The sequence below is a fragment of the Mixophyes fleayi genome, chromosome 6 (assembly GCF_038048845.1).
Source record: "Mixophyes fleayi isolate aMixFle1 chromosome 6, aMixFle1.hap1, whole genome shotgun sequence".
In the NCBI taxonomy this organism is placed as follows: domain Eukaryota; kingdom Metazoa; phylum Chordata; class Amphibia; order Anura; family Limnodynastidae; genus Mixophyes; species Mixophyes fleayi.
In genome coordinates, this window is record NC_134407.1 from 154,933,408 (window position 1) to 154,957,537 (window position 24,130).

At 42.4% G+C, this 24,130-nt stretch overlaps 1 protein-coding gene across 1 annotated transcript; it reads right to left on the reverse strand.

Annotated features, from left to right (window-relative positions):
* Positions 1 to 392: 392 nt before the first annotated feature.
* OCSTAMP (osteoclast stimulatory transmembrane protein) lies at positions 393 to 23,652 on the reverse strand. Its single transcript, XM_075176832.1, has 3 exons — positions 23,540 to 23,652; positions 11,564 to 12,605; positions 393 to 1,620 (listed from the first exon to the last, which is right to left on the reverse strand). Exons 1-3 carry the CDS (start codon positions 23,584 to 23,586, stop codon positions 1,330 to 1,332), a joined length of 1,380 nt encoding a protein of 459 aa, XP_075032933.1. The 5' UTR covers positions 23,587 to 23,652; the 3' UTR covers positions 393 to 1,329.
* Between the last annotated feature and the right edge of the window lie 478 nt (positions 23,653 to 24,130).

Below are 24,130 nucleotides of genomic sequence, written 5' to 3' on the forward strand. Positions count from 1 at the left end.
TGCATCCAATGCAGACAGCACAGAGTTGTACCATTTCCCAATCCAATTAAAAAAAACAATTCTGTCTGATGGCTAAAAAACACAGATGCAGTTTAGAAAGAAAAACAGTGTACTCAGAAAAAGTTTCATGGGGGTATATACTGGCTAATAAGTTAAAAGTATCTGGAAGGAAATATTCTATAACTTTACCACTTACTAGGACTTGCCAGAGTTTAAGTACAAAATTGTGGGCTCTATTTGTCAAAACCCGATAATACGGAATATTTTCTACCTCTATCTAAAAAGCATTCTCTCATAGCATTTTTCTATTTAAATTTTGCCAGGCAGCTGAGTGATACTCAACTCCCTGGTACTGGCTGGAAGAAGTAAGGCTGATATCACCACTTCACTAGGCCAGTGTGGGAGCTTATGCACATGCAGGAACCTGGTTTGCCGGCTTATACATGCACAGTGCAACTGGAAGTCTGCACTTGGGCTTCCAATTCTACTATCAATAAAAAGGAAAAAAAAATTACAATTAATATTTTTAAAAAATTAAAAAAAATAGATTTTATTAATATATTTAACCTCTTCGCTGCTAAAGGCTCATCTCATATTTATGTAATGCCTGTTGATCAGTAGGCAATAAATAAACATGGATATAATCATTTGAAAGAGGAGACTTCATTAGCTAGCTTTGTAAGTGCCAGGGATATAGAGATAGAGGTTCTCAAATTGCCTCCCCCTATTGCTGGTATTTTCCATAGATTTTAATGGATTATGCGCATGCAGCGTACATACGTTTCTAATAGAGGAAAGAGTCCTTTCTTCCGGCAGCATCAGAAAACCCACTGTTCACAGTGGGAAGTGATCTGTGAGTTTTCTTTACCCCTTAAATGCAGCGGATGAGTGGTATTAGTGATAAGCACTTTAGGGGATACATTTATAGAAAAAAACTTTATTTCAATAAAAAACATGTTATTTGTTGCAGATCCACTGCCATCGCTATCCTGAGATGCAGCATAACGCTGTAGTCAATGGTTAATAGCATGGGGTGTACTTCACCAGAGAGCACCGGCAAAAGCTATTGACAGAGATAGCAACTGCCGGACCATGGTTTTGCTAAATAGAGAGGACTCCTAAAATTAGAGCTTTCAGCAGAGAAATGGCTTTCTTCCACTGGTAAATAGGCCCCTGTACCTGCTGTCCAGTAACATGTATCAAAGGTTGTACATCATGGTGAATGGCTGACAAATAATAGGGGACATGAAACAGGACCAGTGTATATATAATTTCAGTAATCAGGTTTGTTGTTTTTATTTTTATGGTTCAAAAGTTGCCTCCAATGGACTACTGCTGTGGTTTTTGGTTTTGTTGTATTTGATCAAACAAATATAAAACTCTTTCTTCTTCTCTTGTTCCATAAAACAGAGCTGAAATCTTTCTGCACAGACGTTGAGAATAAGCTTCCAAGAAAATAACAGCAAACAGAATACAATAAATGAACACAATCCCAATTGTGATGGAGCTGTCCGGAGGACTCGTAGGATGCTTACAGTACTTGGAGAAGAAAGTAATGTTCAGCGGGAATTCTTTAGAATATGACGGGACATGCCATCTTGTGACTTGAGCTATGTTTACCTGTTTAAAGAACACGACAATAAAAAATTTCTCCATCCAAAATAGCAAAAATGAAATAACAAATGTGCGATTATAAAGGAAGTTTGCTAAAATGTTTTAAATGTATCTAAATTCATATCCTCAAGTAAAAATAAGTCATTTTGCAAATATTGTTATTATTTTATATTTTAATTCACAGCTCCCTGCTCTAAGTCACTTACTGCAACACATTTACAAGAGCACCAGTAGAGCTATTTGACCACTGCTACATAGAAAGAGTTAAAGCTAAATGCTGTGGAGAACCAAATAATCAGTGTAAACCACCTTTGACATGGGGAAATACATTTAAGAAACAGAGAATGGTTATTAATATCCATTTTGTTGTCATCTTTTTCTTTCACTTATTTCAGGAATAGGCAAAGGTAGGGTGGATTAACGAAGCCCGAAGTCCACTATACCTTTGGCTGAGTACTATATAAATTAGAAAGAGAAACCGGTGTACTGCCCACAAGGGGATCACAACGCTGTGCATAGAGGTTTGAACAAACAATAGAATAACATAGATTAAACATAGATAACATTATAACGAACATCAAAATTTGCATAAATATAGCCCCCAAAATAACATAATAACATGAGTAAAACACTAGGACAGGTGGTTCTGTTCATGAAACCGTACATTCTAGAAAGAAAGGACGAACACAAAGAGGGAGAAGTTGAGTTGGGGCAGCGTTTGGGGTTGTGGAGGTGGCAAATGTAGGAGGAGGGCTAGTAGGCTGGAAAGAAGACGTGAGTTTTTATGGCACGTTTTGTGACTGGTGATTAGTCTAAATGGGTATAGAGGAGTGTTCCAAAGGTTTGAGGCAGCATGGGAGAAATTCTGAAAGCGGGTGTCAGAAGAGGTAATCAGTGGCGGGTGAGGCATCGGTCATTGGAGGAGTGAAGTGGTGGGAGGAATTGTGTGATGAAATGAGGTTGGAGAAGTAGGGTGAGCAGGAGAGGTTGCCAACTGTGTATATGTAGAAAATGAAAGTTTTGGTGAAAGGTACAATTGGAATCCTCTGACAATATCCTATGCTTCAGAAAGAGTAGTTTTACTTAATTTTTAATTGTTTAAGTGTTAAGGATGAGTGGGACTCATCATTAGCACACATGGGGGTATATTTACTAAACTGCAAGTTTGAAAAAGTGGAGATGTTGCTTATAGAAACCAATCAGATTCTAGCCGTCATTTTGTAGAATGTACTAAATAAATTATAGCTAGAATCTGATTGGTTGCTACAGGCAACATCTCCACTTTTTCAAACCCGCAGTTTATTAAATATACCCCATGGAGTTCAAAGAAGTTAAAAATATAAATCTCCTACAGCTATTTCCTGATGGTGGTGGACAGAGGAGTGGCAGGGCTTTATGATGTCATCAAGCTGACACACAGTGACATCATTATGCTACCCCCTTCCCACAAACACACACACAATCTACAAAAATTAATGAAGAGCAAGGTGATGGGACTTAGGGCACTTAAAGCACCTAATCTCCTTCATCTTGGCACATAGAAATTCAAGGGCACACTTGTTTGAAAGAGGAGAGCCCCCATTGTCAAATGAGCTGCCCCACTTAATAGTAATTGTCTAGTGATCAAGTGTGATAACTAGACAATAACCCCCTACACTACAGAAATAATTTATACGGTCAGGGATAGGTATGGAGGGCACAGATCTCCCCCCATAATGCCAATTTAGAGGACTTCAAATGAATAGAGTTTTAAATAAATCTGGTTTAGGAAAGACAGTCCCGAAATAAGGGCTATATCCCTCCATCACTATAGTTGACACCTTTGTCCAGCCCGCCAGAATTTTCGGATATATGACTTGTTCTCCCCATTCTTTGGTGCTCGTTGCAATGCATGGGAGTTTTTAAGGGAGGGGATTTGGTTAGGGCCTAGCACTTGGCAAACATCCATACATCCTAACTGTCCTGATTTAGGCAAGACAGTCCAGATATGAAGGTACTGTCCCGCTGTCCCTCGGATCAGGTCCTGAAACCAGGACAGTTGGGAGATGTGGTGCTGGTGCACAATGAATTTAAAGTGTGTTTTTATGAAAGCGGATGATGTATCCATGCCCCCATTTGTGATATGGCCCTGTGCTCTTTTGTTCACACTATATCATTATTGCAGGTATTCAAAAGTCAGGACGTATGCCTAAAGGGTTTGTATGGTAGGCTAAATACCTAATGCTTGATCTAGATCTGCCCAAAATGTTTTATGTAAAATCTGTGTGTAGACAACTTTCTGGCACCTAGAAGGAGCTATGGCAGCCAGGGAATTTGTGCAATTTGAACATGACATACATGGGCTGTTAGCACTTTGACTGCCTAATCCTGTGTCCTGTCTGGCACACAAACATGACATTACTTAAGCAAAAATTCATTACATTTGGTAAATATGAGGAAGTGACTATTTTCCTCATGAAGAATGAAAATGTAATAGTAACATAAAGCATACCTGTTACCATCAGTTTCACAGTAATAGAGTGCAGGGGTGGATTGGGAACTTAAAGTGGCCATGTAAAATGAAAGTGGCCTCATGTAGGCGGGGCCAAAAAATGGTAAACGGGGCCCAATGTGTGTGCATGCCCACTGTGTCTGTCTTATATGTGTGTGTGCCCACTGTGTCTGTCTTATATGTGTGTGTGCCCACTGTGTCTGTCTTGTATGTGTGTGTGCCCACTGTGTGTCCCTGTATGTGTGTGCCCACTGTGTCTGTTCCTGTATGTGCCCACTGTGTCTATTCCTATATGTGTGTGTGCCCACTGTGTCTGTCCCTGTATGTGCCCACTGTCTGTGTACCTATATGTGTGTGCACCCACTGTGTCTGTCCTGTATGTGTGTGTGTGTGTGTGTATACTGTGTCTATCCATGTATGTGTACGCCTACTGTATCTGTCCCTGTATGTGCCCACTGTGTCTGTTCCTATATGTGTTCCAATATGTGTGTGTGCCCACTGTGTCTGTCGCTGTATGCGTGTGTGGCCACTGTTCCTGTTCCTGTATGTGTGTGTGCCCATTGTGTCTGTACCTGTATGTCTGTGCCTAGTATATCTGTTGCCAGTGCCTGTACCAGTATATTTGTGACACCTCTTGAGGCGGGTGTGCTCTTCTTTTGGTCACGGTACAGCAGTGGAAAAGAGAACCCCCAAGTCCCCAATACAAGTAGGACACCAAATGAATTAAGTGCCGTCAGATTTATTATGCAGGAACAATATGTCACTAAGAATCTGTCTGGACATAGAATTATTAGCAACAAGTACAATCTGAATACTGTGATCACAGGCCTACGCTAATAGAGATGTCAGTTACTGTACTTGATAGTGCATTTAACTTGGCCATTGCTAAAGACAACACTATTGGGCCTTACTTCCAGAATGCAAAGGCAATAACAATATTCCTATATGTCAATATTTCTATAGTGGAAATCTGTTTGGTTACAACTATGTTTCACAGTACTTTTTGATAATCGCCACATGACCAGAGACTCAACAGCGCTCTGCACTGCGGCCGTAATACTCTAACCCTGGAATATGTGAGGTCACATAAACTGTCTAAGATTACAGTAATACAGTTCTAGTCCCTAATACCATAAAGAACAATAATTTAAACAATACACCACAAGCAAATGATATCACAGTCAATTAATCTATTTTAAAACAGTCCATCCGCAGCAGAGCTAATTAGCATAAATGTCTTCACTGGCCAGCCTTTTGTAAGTGTACACGTTAGAACCAAACAGGAGGCACTTGCAATTATAAGACTCAGTTTTGTCAGAGTGCCCCTGTGAATAGTTATAATGGTAGTCTTGTAACTTCAGTACAGTGATCAAAAACAGAAGTTAACTGTCTCAGTTATAACACAATGCTGTGTGTTGCCAGGGTTATTATCACTCCACTTTTATCTGATCTTGCAGGAGAAAGTCAGGAGTGATGCTGTTCTTCTGTTTACATATTCAAGTTATGATGGGTTGAAGCAGTGGTTCCCAAACTTTTGCAGTTCTCGGCACCCTTAGAGTCTTCAAATTTTTTCAAGGCACCCCTCCAAAATAATTATTGAGCAGTCCTGTTTTAGAAGTAGTTGGGTCAAAAAATTGTAATAAGTATTTAGGTCAGGACAGAAATACTTATTTAGTTGTATGCAAAAATGCCCCCTCTGCTTCCAGACACTCTGCCCTCAGGTACTCTGCCCCCTCTGCATCCAGACACACTGCCCCCTCTGCATCCAGACACACTGCCCTCTCTCACACTGCCCCCTCTTTCACGCTGTCCCCCCTCCTCTGCCCTCTCTCACAATGTCCCCTCCTCTGCCCTCTCACACGCTGTCCCCTCCTCTGCCCTCTCACGCTGTGTCCCCCTCCACTGACCCTCTCACGCTGTATCCCCCTACTCTGCACTGCTGTGCCTCTCCTCTGCCCCACTGTGCCCCTCCTCTGCTCTCTGTCCTCCTTCTCTGCCCTGCTGTCCCCATCCTCTGCTCTCTGTCCCCATCCTTTTCTCTCTGTCCCCATCCTCTGCCCCTCTGTCCCCATCCTCTGCCCCTCTGTCCCCCTTCTCTGCTCTCTGTCCCCCTCCTCTGCCCTGCTGTCACCATCCTCTGCTCTGTGTCCCCTTCCTCTGCCCCGCTGTCACCATCCTCTGCTCTCCTCCTCTGTGCCGCTGTCACCATCCTCTGTCCCCCTCCTCTGTCCCGCTGTCACCATCCTCTGTCCCCCTCCTCTGTCCCACTGTCACCATCCTCTGCTCTTCTCCTCTGTCACCATCCTGTCACCAACCTCTGTCCCGCTGTCACCATCCTCTGCTCTCCTCCTCTGTCCCGCTGTCACCATCCTCTGCTCTCATCCTCTGTCCCGCTGTCACCATCCTGTCACCAACCTCTGTCCCGCTGTCACCATCCTCTGCTCTCCTCCTCTGTCCCTCTGTCACCATCCTGTCACCAACCTCTGTCCCGCTGTCACCATCCTCTGCTCTCCTCGTCTGTCCCGCTGTCACCAACCTCTGTCCCAATGTCACCATCCTGTCACCAACCTCTGTCCCGCTGTCACCATCCTCTGTCCCGCTGTCACCATCCTCTGCTCTCCTCCTCTGTCCCGCTGTCACCATTCTGTCACCAACCTCTGTCCCGCTGTCACCATCCTCTGCTCTCCTCCTCTGTCCCGCTGTCACCATCCTGTCACCAACCTCTGTCCCGCTGTCACCATCCTGTCACCAACCTCTGTCCCGCTGTCACCATCCTCTGCTCTCCTCCTCTGTCCCGCTGTCACCATCCTCTGCTCTCCTCCTCTGTCCCGCTGTCACCATCCTGTCACCAACCTCTGTCCCGCTGTCACCATCCTCTGCTCTCCTCCTCTGTCCCGCTGTCACCATCCTCTGCGCTCCTCCTCTGTCCCGCTGTCACCATCCTCTGTCCCGCTGTCACCATCCTGTCACCAACCTCTGTCCCGCTGTCACCATCCTCTGCTCTCCTCCTCTGTCCCGCTGTCACCATCCTGTCACCAACCTCTGTCCTGCTGTCACCATCCTCTGCTCTCCTCGTCTGTCCCGCTGTCACCAACCTCTGTCCCGATGTCACCATCCTGTCACCAACCTCTGTCCTGCTGTCACCATCCTCTGCTCTCCTCCTCTGTCCCGCTGTCACCATCCTGTCACCAACCTCTGTCCCGCTGTCACCATCCTGTCACCAACCTCTGTCCTGCTGTCACCATCCTCTGCTCTCCTCGTCTGTCCCGCTGTCACCAACCTCTGTCCCGATGTCACCATCCTGTCATCAACCTCTGTCCTGCTGTCACCATCCTCTGCTCTCCTCCTCTGTCCCGCTGTCACCATCCTGTCACCAACCTCTGTCCCGCTGTCACCATCCTGTCACCAACCTCTGTCCTGCTGTCACCATCCTCTGCTCTCCTCGTCTGTCCCGCTGTCACCAACCTCTGTCCTGATGTCACCATCCTGTCACCAACCTCTGTCCTGCTGTCACCATCCTCTGCTCTCCTCCTCTGTCCCGCTGTCACCATCCTGTCACCAACCTCTGTCCCGCTGTCACCATCCTGTCACCAACCTCTGTCCCACTGTCACCATCCTCTGCTCTCCTCATCTGTCCCGCTGTCACCAACCTCTGTCCCGATGTAACCATCCTGTCACCAACCTCTGTCCCGCTGTCACCATCCTCTGTCCCGCTGTCACTATCCTCTGCTCTCCTCCTCTGTCCCGCTGTCACCATCCTGTCACCAACCTCTGTCCCGCTGTCACCATCCTGTCACCAACCTCTGTCCCGCTGTCACCATCCTGTCACCAACCTCTGTCCCACTGTCACCATCCTCTGCTCTCCTCCTCTGTCCCGCAGTCACCATCCTGTCACACAACCTCTGTCCCGCTGTCACCATCCTCTGCTCTCCTCCTCTGTCCCGCTGTCACCAACCTCTGTCCCCCTCCTCTGCCACGATCCCTCTCACTCTGCCCCGCGCCAGGCACCAGCCATAAAAAAAAAAAAACACATAAACTTACCAATCCGTCGGGCGCTGGGACCCAGCAACCTCCTCTCTCCTGCAGCTTGTTAATGACGTCGATATTCAGTGACAGCTGCAGGAGAGAGGAGGCTGCTGGGTCCCGGCGCCCGGCGGATTGGTAAGTTTATGTGTTTTGTTTTTATGTCTGGCCCGCGGCACCCCAGTGACAGCGCCGCGGCACCACTGGGAGCTGCGGCGCACAGTTTGGGAACCGCCAGGTTAAAGAATGCTTCCAACACCAGGGATTACTGTCAGAGTAAGCACTGGTGATTCAGTCTGTAATTTAGCTTTAATTGGGACCATGCTGCATGTGTGTACCGGGAGATTGAGTAATGTACCCTACATGTTAAGCAAATGTATTTGTAAATCTAGCTCACAGCTCTTCAAATGCAGGATATACTGTGAAGTAAGTGAAAATATACTGTCAGTTTGATCACACAGACCTGTTTCCTTTTGTGTATATAGTTTTCAGCTCCAATCTGACTCACTAGTGCCAACTCTTGTCTTCAGCGACAGCCTCTCTATGGCCACGCTAATGAAATGTTTGCACCTGCAGTGCTCTCGCTGGCAACACACCTCAGCTCTCTACAGCAGTCTGACTCTAAGCAGCAACACTGGCCTCTCTTTTCCTCACAACAGCATATAGAAAAATGTGTCTCCTTTCACAATGTCTCCTCAGCACTCATTCACTCTCTGAGGCTTCTCCTCTCAACAGTTTCTGTCTCCAAAATCCTGGAACTTTACACCATGGGGTTTTCCCTGGATCATAGTGTCTCTCCTATATTGCGCTGTGACACCATCCTGTTTCACAGGGTCCTAGTGCCCTGCTATTTCCAGGTATCACATATGTACCTGTATGTCTGTGCCCGGTGTCTGTACCAGTATTTGCGCACCCAGTGTATGTGTGCCTGATGTCTGTACCAGTGTATGCGTGCCCAGTGTCTGCACCTGAGTATGTGTGCCCAGCGTATGTATAACCAGTGTCTGTACCTGAATATGTGTGCTCAGTGTATGTAGCTGTATATGTGTGTCCTGTTCTTGTCGCTTTCCCTACCTGTGGCTGCTGGTGCCTTTAGCTTAGTTGCTGCTTGTCTGGATCTTGGAATTTTGGGGGTCCTATTTGGGAAAAATGGATACTTGAAATTCAGAAAACTCCAACCAGGCCCAGTGTTAAATCAATAGCATCCACATTTTATAACCAGCCCCAACATTAAATTAATAGTGTTCCTATTTAATGAATAAACCTATTTTCCACAATACAAACAGCCCAGGAATAAATTAATAGCATTTAGGTTTAATAAATATAATCATTTTCCACAACCATTCCAGCGTTAAATTTTTAAAATTCACATCTAATAAATAGCCCTTTTCCCCAATAGCCCCACATTCAATTAATAGCCCCAAACCAAATTAAAGGTCCGGTCATCTCACCTTAAATTAATAGGCCCCACAATTAAATTAAATAGCCCCACCTTCAACCCAAACATAAATGAATAGCATCCACCATTAAATAATTAGCTCAGACCCTCAGTCCACCTTTAAATTAACAACCTACCTCCCACCGCAATTATGGTAGAGACACCCCTTAAGAAATAAATTAATAGCATTTACGTTTCATAAACATACCTTTTTCCCGCATCCATAATTGCGATTAAATAATTCATGTTTAATAAATAGACCTCATTCTCCCCAAACAGCCCCACATTTAATTAATAGCCCCCAAACCACTGCAGCATTATATTTAATGGTCCAATCGCCTCATCTTAAATTAATATGCCCTACCAATAAATTAAACTGTCCTATCATCACCCCACAAATAAAGTAGAACCCCCACCTAAACATCACCATTAATTTAATAGCCTACCTCACACCCACATTATATTAAGACCCCCCCACTCACCCATCACCCATTATATTAAGACTCCCCTTTCAATCCCTCACACATTATATTTAGAACCCACCCCTCACACTCACACACTTACACCTTCCATTAAGAATCCCCCCTCACACAGTATATTGCGACACCCCTACACTCACACACTATATTAAGAACCCCCCTCCCTTCCATTCCCCGCACATATATTAAGAATTCCCCACACACACTCACACACTATATTAAGATCCCACTTCCCTTACACTTACCTTGCTACATCCTCTGTGTGAGAGATGTAGACAACTTCTCTTACCACTCAGCATGCATGGGATGGCACCTGTCACGTAATGCGCGTCCCATGTGACTTCTGTCTATAACGCCGATAGAAGTAGGTAGCCACACATAGGGATCCACCCCCACTAGAAGGAAGGTGACTGGTTCCAGAGGAGGGAACAGCCGCTAACTATCCCCTGGCTCCCTGCCACCTGGTTGGGGGGGCAGTGTATGTGCCCCCCTCCTCCCACACCTTAATCTGGCCCTAGATTAATCAAGGAGGCCGGTGACCGTCCCAGAGCCTCCACATGGAAATAAATAATTTTTATTTTCATTAAATCCCCCTCCCCAAAAAAAGACATTGCAAGTGGGATTGCCAAAACTTGACACAACATATTCCCCACCAGCCTTCCCTTTACCCACATGAGATACATCTCCTACACACCTTTAAAGTACTCAGCTTCCATTTGACCACCCCCATTCCATCTCTCCAGGCACAAGGAGACTTTTGCGTAGTACAGAAATGTGTATCTTAAGCAAATAAAATTACAAACGTCTGACTCAACCCCAAACTAAATTAACATCATTATATATAGACCAATGAATTCAAAACACAGGATCAATATTACTGAATTTTTATCTCCATGACTCACATCAGGTATTATACTTGCCTATACAAATGCTTATCTGACTCTTTATAGACTCTAATGGTAGTCTAATCTCAAAATTGTTCTTGCATAGTGCAGGGAAAAATCTTTTTCTAAACATTGTTTTATATTATTCCCCTGTGCACGCTATGATAAAAAATGGTCTCTTATTTTGGGGTCTTTAGGACATGAATACACCTCTAATACATGTTTCTCGCTTTCAACTAAGTCATTGATGCCTTGCTTCTACGCTATGCCACAAGCTGTTATAATGTAAGAGGACAAGCACATATTAAAATGATTGCCAGGAGGGCCCCAGGAAGAAATAATTAAACCATGAGACAAAGACAAAAAAGAGTGGTAATCTACTGAATGGCAGCCTAAATGCTGCAAGCCAATTTAGTAACACCTTCTTAGAAAATAGGTGTAATCCTATTCTAAAAATATTATTATAAATGTATCCCTAAATATTTCCATTACATGGATACAAAGAGGGAAATACAAAGTGCATGATTAGCAACAATGAACCAGACATTAGGCTACCCAAAAGCATCCACCGAATTATCCCATAAGTTCTGGCACAAGCATTCTTTCGTCATCCTGTAGTACATCAGATACTTACATGTGCATTATATGTCAAGTAAAAAGTCACTTGCAGAGATGGCAAACTCTCCACCCATTTGCCGACTACTACAGAAAACTGAAAGACGATGTGGTCCGTGATTACTATTAGCACAGTAAGCAGTGCAAACAGCAAGATTGTCATAAGGCGAAATAGACTGGCACCAATCTCTTTTCTTGACAGCTTAAATCCTGTTGACTTTATTAACTTTATAGAGGAGTTATCAGCCAAGTTTACAATATTTTTTTTCTGAGCCAACTGTTCCAGTTGTTTTGTAATGTACTTGTTGTCAAATCTAATATCAGTTAGATAGTTTCTCAAGTACCATGTTGCATTAAATAGCATATACAAGACAAAACACCCAGCCAGAACCCTATTGGTTACTAGCATGATGTCCTTAAAAAGTGATTCCACTGTTTCAAAGTCCTTCTTCATCTTGTTGCCAATTTCTAATATTTGATTAGAAACTTTAGAATTATCTATATTAGCAAAAAAGTTCACCTCTTTAGAATAATGTAATCCGATATTCACAGTATCATTGACCAAGTTACTCACTTCTTTTGTAAGATATCTGAATGCGTAAGTGGAGTTTAAAACCATTTCTGAAGAGTGTTGGGAAATACATCTAATAATATGAAAAATTGTTCTGAGGTTCTTCAGAATATTAGGAATTATGTTAAGAGCCATCATCATGAAGCAGGTAGACAACAGTAGCCGGCGACCTTGTTTGGTGCCTAGTGTAGGGATGATTATGGTCAAAATGCAACGAATTGGGTGCACAAGGACAAGAACACCACATATAAGAAAAGCAGAAGTTGTGGACAACACAGTTGCTGGTAAAGAATTATACTGTAAGGAATTAAATAGCCATATGTAAAGAAAAACTCCAGCTAAAGATGAAACAATGAAGCACAAAAGAATCAGCAACAGGGTTTGTTTTGAATCTCTGGGGACTGGAACCGAATATGCAGACAAGAGCTCCAGCAGTAAGTCTTGGGACTTTGGGCGCACAATCCTTTGAAAGTAGCTCCAATATGATGTTCTGTAAAAAATTAAGAAAATACATATGTCTAGCAAATAATTAATGCATTCACAAAGTATACCTAGTTCAAAAAAATGTTTTAAAAGACATATTTCTATTGAGTTTATCCTCAAATAAAATAGTTCAAACCAGTTAATCCAGAGTAAGACTAAGGGCTAGATTTACTAAACTGCGGGTTTGAAAAAGTGAGGATGTTGCCTATAGCAACCAATCAGATTCTAGCTTTCATTTATTTAGTACCTTCTACAAAATGATAGCTAGAATCTGATTGGTTGCTATAGGCAACATCCCCACTTTTTCAAACCCGCAGCTTAGTAAATCTAGCCCTAAAACCTCAATAAATCATAATCCAAATTGTCTTCTGAGCAGAAAAAATCCTTCCAGACTCCATTCTGGCAATCAGACAGGTCCACAGATCAACACACTCTCATATGTGTTTCTTAATGCCAATAGCCCTGTAAATTCTTTTTGGTTAAGAAGACATGAAATCCTTTTTTTAAATGTGTGCAGTGGCCAATATCAGTCCAGTACCAGTTCTTGTGAAAGTGCTCTCCACAGTTTTCTTACAGTAAAGACTCCTTATCACAAGTGGAGATTAAATCTCCTTTCTTACAACTGCAAGAGATGACTGTGTGCTTTTCACATAGACCTACTACTCAACAGGCTGCCAAATTATTATTTTTTAAATTATTTTATGGACAATAGTATATTTAATTTAATATATTTATACATGCAACTTCCACTGTCCCTTGTGAATTATGGATGCTGTGAGGGAGTGGGAAGGGAATAATTGCTAGTCAAGCATATTACTAGGCAGCCCCTGAGGACCTAAGGCATTATTTAGTGATTATTAGCAGAAGAAACTACAAATATCTTTAGACCGACCACTGATGGAGGAGATGAGATAAAAAAAAAGTCTACACAGAGTGGCCATCTTTTTCTTTCAGCCAGAAAAGCTACAGCATAAGAAAGGCTTGGAAATGAGCTACACAAGGAAGGCAAGGCAAAGACACAGCTGTCTATACTGAATAGCTGCAGCTGTAACCTATATCGGAGGGATTCAACATCCTGGGACCCTCAGGTGAATATTGAATTCACTGCAAGAGGAATCACAGCATCTAGAGAGGAACTATAGAATAATTGTCTATAATGCAGTCCAACGATCAACATTGTGGTCGAGTTGAGAGCACTTGAGAGCATGCAACAGCTGGCTATACCACTGTCTGCAAGATTGTCCAAGATAGGCCTAAAAAAGAGGCAAAGAATGGGCCCATCTCGGTCAGCAGCCTGAAGGAGGCCTAATTTCATGCAACATATTGTGCATCACCGCAATGGTACCTTAAGTACAGAGACTTGTACCTTTAATTGATTATAGGAGTGTGTGAGAATTACCACCTATATACATAGATATTGATATCAATGTTGCTGAGGGTTAGTGCCTATGCTCCATTTTGTACTATTAAGCTCCGAATTATGGGAACTCCACATGCTGGTAATTTATTATAATATCCTTCTAGCTGCTGGAATTCTATACTTAGATTATAGGTATTGTACAATAAAGTAAGAGGTATAACCAATGTTACAATTCAACCATTCATTATGGTGTAAATGGCATGCATAATTTTACATTTATTCACATTGATCCTCATGTGCCACATTGCTGCCCAATATCCACATCTATCCATACTTGCCAACTCTCCCAGAATTTCCATGAAACTCATGAATTTCAAGTATGTTTCCTGGACTCCTGGTAGAGTAGGTAATTCTCCCACATCCTGCCCACTTACTAGTGATGTTGGGGAGATGGGGGCCTCCCTTACGCAATTCATCATGAATTGCGTCATTTTGGCCTGTCCCTGTGGTGAAATGACGTGATTGGGGCATTGTGTTGCAAGGGGACCAAAATTATACGATTCACGATACTCTGGGGGCCAATAAAACATGTTGGCAAGTATGCATTAATCTAACTGTATGGATTATGATACACTTCATGATTATGTGTCACCTTCCAACAAAGAAAATTAGTTCTAAAAAATGTAAATATTTTGGCAGCCATATAAAAATGCCTCTAATTAAAGGCATTTGTCATTAAATTAATGACAAATGAGAGATTTGTAGATATACAACTGAGATTGTGATCCATAACACCTTTTCTGAATGTCCTGTTTAGTGCTCCCTTTATTTTGATATGAAAAAAGTGGCAATAAAGTCATCCCCATACTGCCTCTTGGGTGACAAATGAAATTGAACAGTTATAGACACCAACATATAAAACACTAAAGTTCTAGGGCCTGATTCATTAAGGATCCTAAAGGAAGAGGTATCTTATTTCAGTCTCCTGGACAAAACCATGTTACAATGCAAGGGGTGCAAGCTAATTTTCTGTTTTCCACACAAGTTAAATACTGATTGATTTTTTTCATGTAGCACACAAATACTTGATAGCTTATTTGTACACTGAACTTTAAAGTTGATATTTGTGTGCTACATGGAAAAACAGTCAGTATTTAACTTATGTGCAAAACAGAAAACTAGTTTGCACCCCCTGCATTGTAACATGGTTTTGTCCAGGAGACTGAAATAAGATACCTCTTCATTTAAGATCCTTAATGAATCAGGCCCCTAGAGCATAGAAGGGGCTGAACTTCTTTAAACTGTTAAATAAAGACTATTTACAAAAAAATAATCAATTTTACAATGCCCATACTATTCTTCACTCATACTCTCATCATAAGTTTAACAAGTGGTTGAAGTGGGGGTGTATACGGAGGTATGAGATACCGCCACTGCTCCTACTGCTTTAGTTGTAAAACTTCCAACCTCCATCCTATACATTTTCCATACCACAAATTCTAAATTTCTATATCACCTGCATAATTATGGCACATATCAATGTGGATGGGGCTATAAATATAAACAGATGAACAAACAGCATGGAATTTTTAATGATGATATTAAATACATTCATGTCTATGAAAAAAACACAAAATCCATCCATTTTACAGTTAAAATCAATACAACAAATAGTTTTGTTGTTGGCCTAAAGAGATTATTAACCACATATTAGACTTGAATACTGGTTATCAGACCTCCTGCATTCACTCTAGGAAATGGAAGAAATATATCACTTTCATGTTATTGCAGAGGGTTTCAAAAGGCTTTTCTGTAATATCTTAATGTGTTTTTGCATTCTTTGTCTTTCTTTGTATCACTGAATAAAGCTTTAGTGCAGGAAATGCATTAGACAGTCTCTTGATAATGGCCTAGAACATATTTTGCCTCCCTATGTTTTGTACTGTACATGGGTTAGTAAATTATGCAGCATTAGGGAATAAAAAAAAACATCCTATGGTTAAAGGGCAACAGGAAGACGGCTTTTAAAGACAATAAATTATTGTTCATTAAGAACATGAATTTATTACATGTGAACTGTCCTATAACAGGAAACTGGAAAGATTTGTTAAATGTATAGATGGAGTAGACTTGATTGTAACACCATATATCTCACATGACTTGCTGATTATAGCAAATATATGTTTATTGCATATTTTCCTCTGTAGTGAGTGGTGTGTGAAATGAAGTGCTAATTGGAATTACCATATGTGTACATAATTCTGCCCCATCTGTAAAAAGCAGTTTCTGCATGTTTAGGGCTTCATAAAGGCCCCATAGTGAGATTCACTTTACGTATATAAGCAGATTATCCCCAATTAATAGTATAGGTAATATAGCAGTCTGTGTATCAAAGCTGACCAGCAGTAATAATAGCATTGCATAGCGTTTCTCAGATGAATGAAATTACATCATAGGTATGTTAAAGTATCGATGTCCAGAAATATACAGCGAGGAAAGAAAACAGGAGTTTACATTTCTGACCGTATTTTCTCACGTGTTTTTACATTACCTGCATGTGGTTTTTCTTTTAGAGAAAAGATGACAAGAAATGAATACAAACCCAGGGATTTACTACAAAAGGTGACCAGCTAGAGCTTCCGACAATGTAATACCGAATATGGTGTAATAAAGAGAGAAACAAATCCATACAACAGCACATATCCAATAAGAACTGCTTTTTTTGTTTTAACTTATTGAGCTCCATCTAACTTACAAAATAACATTTTCATTTTGGGCAGAATTAGTATTTAAGTCAAGCCAGGAGGTCTGTAGTAATATATGTCACCCTTACTGTTACTTTTTGATTAGTGATTCCCAATGTAATAGGTGTCAATTAACCTTCCTAAAAACACCAGTGGTAAAATTAAGCAATTACATGGGATTGCTTAGGAGAATTATTAAGTGAGGTCGTCGGTTCTGTCATCTATTCTCCCTCTCCAAGACCCTTGGCAGTCACTACATGGAGTTTCTAATTACTGCTCTACTGGTGTTGACCAGTGGGCTACTAAACAGACCAAAAATATTGTATAGCAGACTGTAAGTGATACTCACAAAAGAAATTAAAGGGGGTTTCCAGTTGCCCAGTAAACCCCCTCAGGCGTAGGAATGGACTGATTGACTGATATACTGTTTCCCTTTGCTTGTACCTGTCCCTCTCTCTTGACATCATGTCACACACCACCTGACAAGCGCGCAGTGCATTGTCATTATCCCCCCCATGTGCGCAAATAGGGGGGTTGATTTAATTTAATTGGGTTGTGAGGAATGGGGTGGTGGTTAATCATTTAATAGTGTGTGGGAACTATTCTATTATTACTGGGATGATGGTGGAGTCTATTAATTTGAAGTTGGGGGTTAATTAATTTAATAGTAGGGCAACGGCGATGTCTAGTAATTTAAGGTGAGGTGATGGGACTATTAATTTAATGCAGGGCTGGTTGAGGGGCTATTAATTAAATGTGGGGCTGAGTTTGAAGAGGAGGAATACCAAATGTAAATACCAATAATTTATTGCCAGGATTGTGTGAGAGGAAATAGATGTATTTTTTTAAATGTGAATAGTATTAATTTATTTTGGGGGCAGATTAGGGGGAATAGGACTATTTATTAACTATAAATGCTATTAATTTAATGCTGTGGTACTTTGGGGTGCAATAGATTTATGTATTACATGTGAATGTTATTTAATGTTGAGGCTGCTTGCAGTCTGGGAGGCCTAAATGTGGATGTTGAATGCTATTGATTTAACATCTGGGCTGGTTGGGAGGTGGGGATAGTGTGTTCACTCATTGCTGGGTTTCCCATGTTTCATGTACATATTCTTTTTCCAAGGAGAGCCCCAACATTCCAGGATCCAGGCAAGCAACAACTTAGCTTCAGACACAAGCAGCCACAAGTACTGAAAGCTAGAAGAAGAGGTAGGAGAGAGCAAGACAGTCTATCAAGTGTCCTGATTTTGGTCTGACAGTCCTGATATTGGCTTACTTTCCCTCTTAGTCAGGACTCTGTGCGTGATTTGGATGCTGGGTGCATCTTACAGTAGTGCACTGTCACACATCGGAGTCTGGCTGTTACTTTTCAAACCAGCTGTCCGGCACACTCCTTCTACTCTTTCCTCCGCTCCAGGCGCCACAATAATACTGTATACAACAGAAGGGGCATGGCCCTTTAAGATCTCTGAACGTGCGGTCGTATGTTCTGAACTGAGACGTGCCCTATTCATCAGCTTAGCTAATTAAACCTGCTCTGTGCACAGGCCTTTGCCAGAGTATTAGTTTCCAGCCTTTAATCCAGCGTTCCTGTTTATATTGTGGCTGATTCCTGTGTATTCTGACCCAGACTGTTATAATGGATTAATTTAATTAAATTAGTGGATTAATTTAATTAAAATAATGAAATAATTTAATGTTTTGAACTACTGCAAAATATTAAAACTAATACACATGACAATAAAAGAAAGAAAATTTCAGAGAAGGAAGTAAAATATTCCCTCTCCTGGAATTATTTCAGAAGAAAAACACATTTTTGCAGTTAGCATTATTTTTATTATTATTTTTTTATTATTATTTATAAGATGCCACAAAAGTTCTGCAATGCCCTACATGAAATTTACAGAAGCACACAATACATAGACAGCAAAGATCCATGATATATTACAAAATACATTATTAAACTAAACATAATTATACAAAGACCAGACATCTACTAATTAACAGATTACACACAGATAACTTGATAATGCAGATCAGGTTATTTACAGGACAGTGAGTAAAGGTGTTGGTAGTGTGCACTATAAAGTAGGTCTGGGCTGAAGAAAGCAGGGCTAGAGAAACAGAGAGTGATGCAATAGTAGTAGAAGAACAGGAGGAAAGAGGGTTCTGCTCGTGAAGAGCTTACGCTATAAAGGGAAGAGGAGAGCACAAACAGAGTGGCATCGAGTGGAGTAAGTAGCAGAAGCAAAGGAGTTACTTGAAGGTTGAATAAAGAAATTAGTTTTAAGGGCACGCTTGAAGCCTTGGAGAGTAGAGGCTAAATGGATAAGGTGAGAGGGAAGCCCAGGCGGTGAAGAGTAGCTGAAGCGATGTTCTGTAGGTGGGAGATGTAAGAGGTGGATCAGTGTGGTATTTGGAGAAGTACCCGTGAATAGGGCGAAGAAAGAAGAAGAGGAAAGCTACTCACCAATCCAGCGTTCCAGCGGTGAGTATTTCTTCTCTCTTCTTACAGGTCCTGGGGGCAGCGGGCAAGTGAGCCAATCAGGGCACACATCCCTGCTGCTGGCCAATTAGTGACCGGACAGGCAAGTCAATCCTGGCTTGCCTTTGGCTATTTAAACTTTTGGCGCCGTCGCAAGCCAATCAGAGCTTGCGGCAAAGACCAATGATGTTGGCGCGCCCGCAGCAAAACGCCTGGGCGCCTCCATCTTCTCAGTTCACTGGCGGAGGAGAACGAAGAGGACGTTGAGGGACATCCAGCGCCGCAGACGCCGTCGGAAGTGGCAGGGATCCCTTGTAAGGGCTGTGAGCTACCCTGCCATGCGAAGACACCGAAAAAGAAGCCGTTGTGGCGAGCATTGGTGGGGAGCCCTTGCAAGGGCTAAGAGCACCCCCCCACGAAGTCTGCAGTAGCACCGAACAGGAAAAGAGGCATCGGCCGCTGGAGGGTCTGGAAGACCTGAAGTCGGTGAGGCAAACGGAGTTTCCTGCGCGGAGCAGGTAAGTATAAATCTTCATTTATCCGGGCACAACACCCGTGCAGGCACAGCAGGCACTAGGCCTGTGACACAGTTAGGATTGACCACGGTAAGCTCCATTGGGCATAAGGCCCCTTAGTTAGGAGGGCAAAATGCCTTAGTGTTAGGAGGGCACAAGTCCCTAGTGTTGGGAGGGCACAAGGCCCTAGTGTTAGGAGGGCACAAGGCCCTAGTGTTAAGAGGGCACAAGGCCCTGGAGTTTTAGGAGGGTACAAGGCCCTAGAGAGTTAGGAGGGCACAAGGCCCTAGTGAATTAGGAGGGCACAAGGCCCTGGAGTTGAGCAGGGCACCAGGCCTTAGAGTGTAGTAGGGCACCAGGCCCTTTGAGCTGAGTAGGGTGCCAGGCCCTTGAGGTGCAGCAGGGCACCAGGCCCTTCAGTGTAGAGAGGCACAGGCCTCTGGGTAAAGGGAGCGATAGGCTCCCGCCAACGTAGCAGGGCGGCTGCCCTGTAGTGTAACAAGGACATTGGGTCCTTGCAGTGGAGGGAAAGAAGGTCCCTGAGGGTTAGCGGGGCAGTAGGCCCTTATAGTAGGTAGTGGGCGTTCAGCCCAGGGTTAGTAGGATGCTAGGACCCGGAGTAGTGTACGGGACGCTTGGTCCCTTGGTAGTTAAGTAGTAATGTACTGGAATGGTTTACAGAACCCCTCCATCCATCCAAAGGGCACCTAAAGTCCTGAGCCCCAGGACAGAGTCGGCGTAACAGCCCGGGCTCGGGCCACGGGTGGAGGCCTGCATAGCGACAGAGTGCCAGTGGAGCCGGATGACCGAAGGCAGGTGAGTAGGAGGATCCCAGTTGCAGAGGTAAAGGGTATGGTGCGTTCCATAGCGGTCCTTCGGGATTGAGTGAGTGTCTGGTGTGTTGGGGAAGGGAGTGTTCTGTGTGGCTTTGTCTCCCTTGTTTTACAGGTGTTTGCCGTTAGACAAGGTTTACGGGAGAATCCAGCGAGCGATGACTTTGGGAGCAGAAGGGATAAAGGAAGTCGGCAACGTAGACTCGCGTCCGTGAGTATAGGCGCATCGAAGGCTATTCCCGTGGTACACTCACCACACTTCCCCCTTTTCCCTTACAGCAAAACGAGTGCCCACACGAGGACAGGGGATCTTTTCCCCTGCTGCATTTTGGGCGCTCGGACACACCAATGTCTCCCACTGTGGACCTCTTACATGGTAGAGAGGTGACGGTCATTGGCAGAGTGGAGGGTAAGGGAAGGATTGTAGGTAGAGATGACGTTGGAGATGTAAGGAGGTGATGATTGTGAGAGGACTTTGTAGATGAGGTTAGGAGTTTAAATGTAATTCTGTAGAACATAGGAGTGCCAGTGTAATAACTGGCAGAGCGTGACACCAGGGTCAGAGTGGTGAGAGAGAAAAATTAGTTGGGCAGAAGAATTTAAGATCAACTCTAGAAAAGAAAAGTGGGATTTGGGTAGGCCAGGTATTTTTTAAGTCACAGAAATCATAAGAGAGATTACAAGTGAGTGATAATAGTTTTGGTAGCTTCTATGGAGAGAAAGGGCCAAATGATGGATATTTTCCAAAGGTGGAAGCAGCAGGATTTGGTGAGGGACTGGATGTGAGGAGTGAAAGAGAGGGAGGAGTCGAGAATGAGCTCTAGACTTGAGGGACATAAGAGAAGAAAGTTCTATAAACAGAGTGGGGGAGGTGATGGGGGGAAGATGATGATTTCAGTCTTAGAAATATTGAACTTTAGCAAGCTCTGGTGAGAGATGACCGAGACACAGCAGGAGACATAAAGGATGTTTGGGAAGAATAGATAAATTTTGGTGTCTTCTGCATGCAGGTGGTACTCGAGGACAAAAGAGCTCATGAGGTCACTAAGAGACGAGGCATAGATGTAGATGAGCAGATGGCCAATAATAGATATTTGGGGAGGTAGATTCAGGTGGGGAGACTGAGAAGTAGTTGGTGAGATAAGAGGAAAACCAGGGGAGCACAGAATTATGGAGACCTATTGATTGGAGAGTTTGCACATACATTCAGATACCAGAGTGATGGCGAAGATGGTAACTGGGCTAGTCAGAAGGGGTGGAGTGGGGTGGGGTGGAAGTGAGAAGGGGTGGGGTGAGGTGGGGTGGGGTGGAAGTGGGAAGGAGGGGGTGGAGATATCCCCAGTTGAACATGGGAAAGGGGACAAGGTAGGTAGGGAGGGGGGGAGTGTGAGGGAAGAATAGATCTTGATATAACATATGCCAGTGTTCATGTATTGGTTTGACTTTTAATAGTGATATTGCCAACCAGTTAAAGTATATATTTAACTGGGTGCCCCTACTGCCACACTCTATTTTGATAAACAGACTCATAAATGTTGATGATGATCTTATCATTTCACACACCAGTGTTGGTCTACCAGTTCCACTTACTAACAAAAATATAGAAAAACATTGTTCAAAAAAATATATATTATTTTTTTTTAAATTACGCAGGTATTCTGATTAGAAAAAAATGTTGCATTTAAATAAATTAAGCATTTTTTCTTTCTATACCTTCTGCTATCGCCATCAATAGTGAAAGGAGGATTACAGCAGTACAGGTACTTCCTCAATCCTTGTTAAATAGGCTTCCCCATGCTTTGCATGTGGAAGCTTTCAACGGATAAGCAGTAGCCTTTGCTAGAATACCATCCAGCATTCTGCACAAGAAAAGTGGTACTGGGAAATTGTCTGTTCATAGGGACTAATTTAGAGTTGCCTGCTTTTGCATGTGATTTAAAGTTAAGTTAGGACACAACACCCTCCCTAATCTAAACTTGCAAATATAAAATTTGCCCCCTCTGCAGAGCAACATGATTTTGCCAAGGTGCAAAATTGCAACTATTAGTTAGATTTTTTCCTAACTCTAAATTAGGCTCATAATCAAGAACAGATCCTGACAAATCTTATCCAATATCTGGGGCGTGGTACTATAACGTGGAGCAAAGTGTAAATATAGAATAAGAACAGAAACTAAAAACTGCTACTGATCAGCCTTTTAGAGGGTACAGTTAAATGTCATTTAAGAACTGCAAATATGTGGGCATGCAATACACTTTTATTTGTGCTAAAATGTACTTAATTGTACATCTTGTGTATAACAGACTGTAAACCGACAACTTTCCTTCATTCCAAATTCTGCAAATGCTCCCTTAAAAACACTCTTTAGCAGAATTACAGATCTGGTTCGAAATGCGCAAGGTAGAAAGAGGAAAAATGTCACTTTAAAATCCCGCTACTGTCACTTTAGGACACCCTTTCATTCATTTAAAAAATGTTATGTTTGTCCTAAAATACTGCTCCTTTTAGCATCCAATCATCATGTGAGTGAAGGGGCAGCAGATCTGATGTGTCATTTTTGTGTGTTTGAATATTTTTTACATTGATTTAAATGCAGCTAAATATACATTTTCCCGTACACCTTAATGTTGCAAAATGCGTTCCAATTATAGGCCAAGAAGTGGTTTGCTTTATCTCCAAGGACATGGAAACACAAGTCCTTTTTTAGTGAGAAAATATTCCCTCAATTCCCCAAACATACACTAAACAGGGAGCGGCCCCTTCCCCACCTCCACCATATGTGCATATTCTCCAAACATTAAATCTCTATTAAATAATCACATTCTACTAAACAAAATCTTGTTTTTTCATACAGGTGCATGAATATGCACCTATATGCACTGAGTAAGGGCCACCATATTCTCCCATAAAAAGAAGTAACATTTTGCACCCCACAGATGCTACCATATAGGCAAAACAATATTACATAAATCCAATTAACCATCTACAAGAAACATACCTCTTTTGTGAAGATATTCTAAAATGAATTGGAATTTGCATATCCATTCTACAACATATGTGAACTTGTCACTGTCAGATGATGTGTGAGATGTCACACAGTGGAAGGCACTATAAATGTGCCACTGCAGTGATACCAGCTATATATACAAACACTTTACATTGGGAAGTAAGAATACACAGACACTGCTAATACTCACACCCCCAGACTGGACATGTGATCATTTTATCTATTTTAAGGAGACCTTGTCTTAGAGTGACTATTGTTAACATTTGATATAATGTCATCCATTTACATATAGAGGGGAACAATGCCCCATTCATAAATCTGTCTTATTTTACCATTCTTTCTGTATAAATGTTCAATGTTGCGATATCCCACAATTTTAGAATCCCCAATCCCCCAGCACCTGATATATTCCTCTTCAGGAAATTATACAATTGTGTTACAATTCAGTGATCAAATTGCCTTGCAGTTTATAAAGCCAGATAGCAGCTAGTCTACAAAGAAAGACTCCCCATTCAGTAAAGCTGGGTATACACTACACGGTTTTCGTCCATTAATCGGCTCAATCAGCCGACATACTACCGC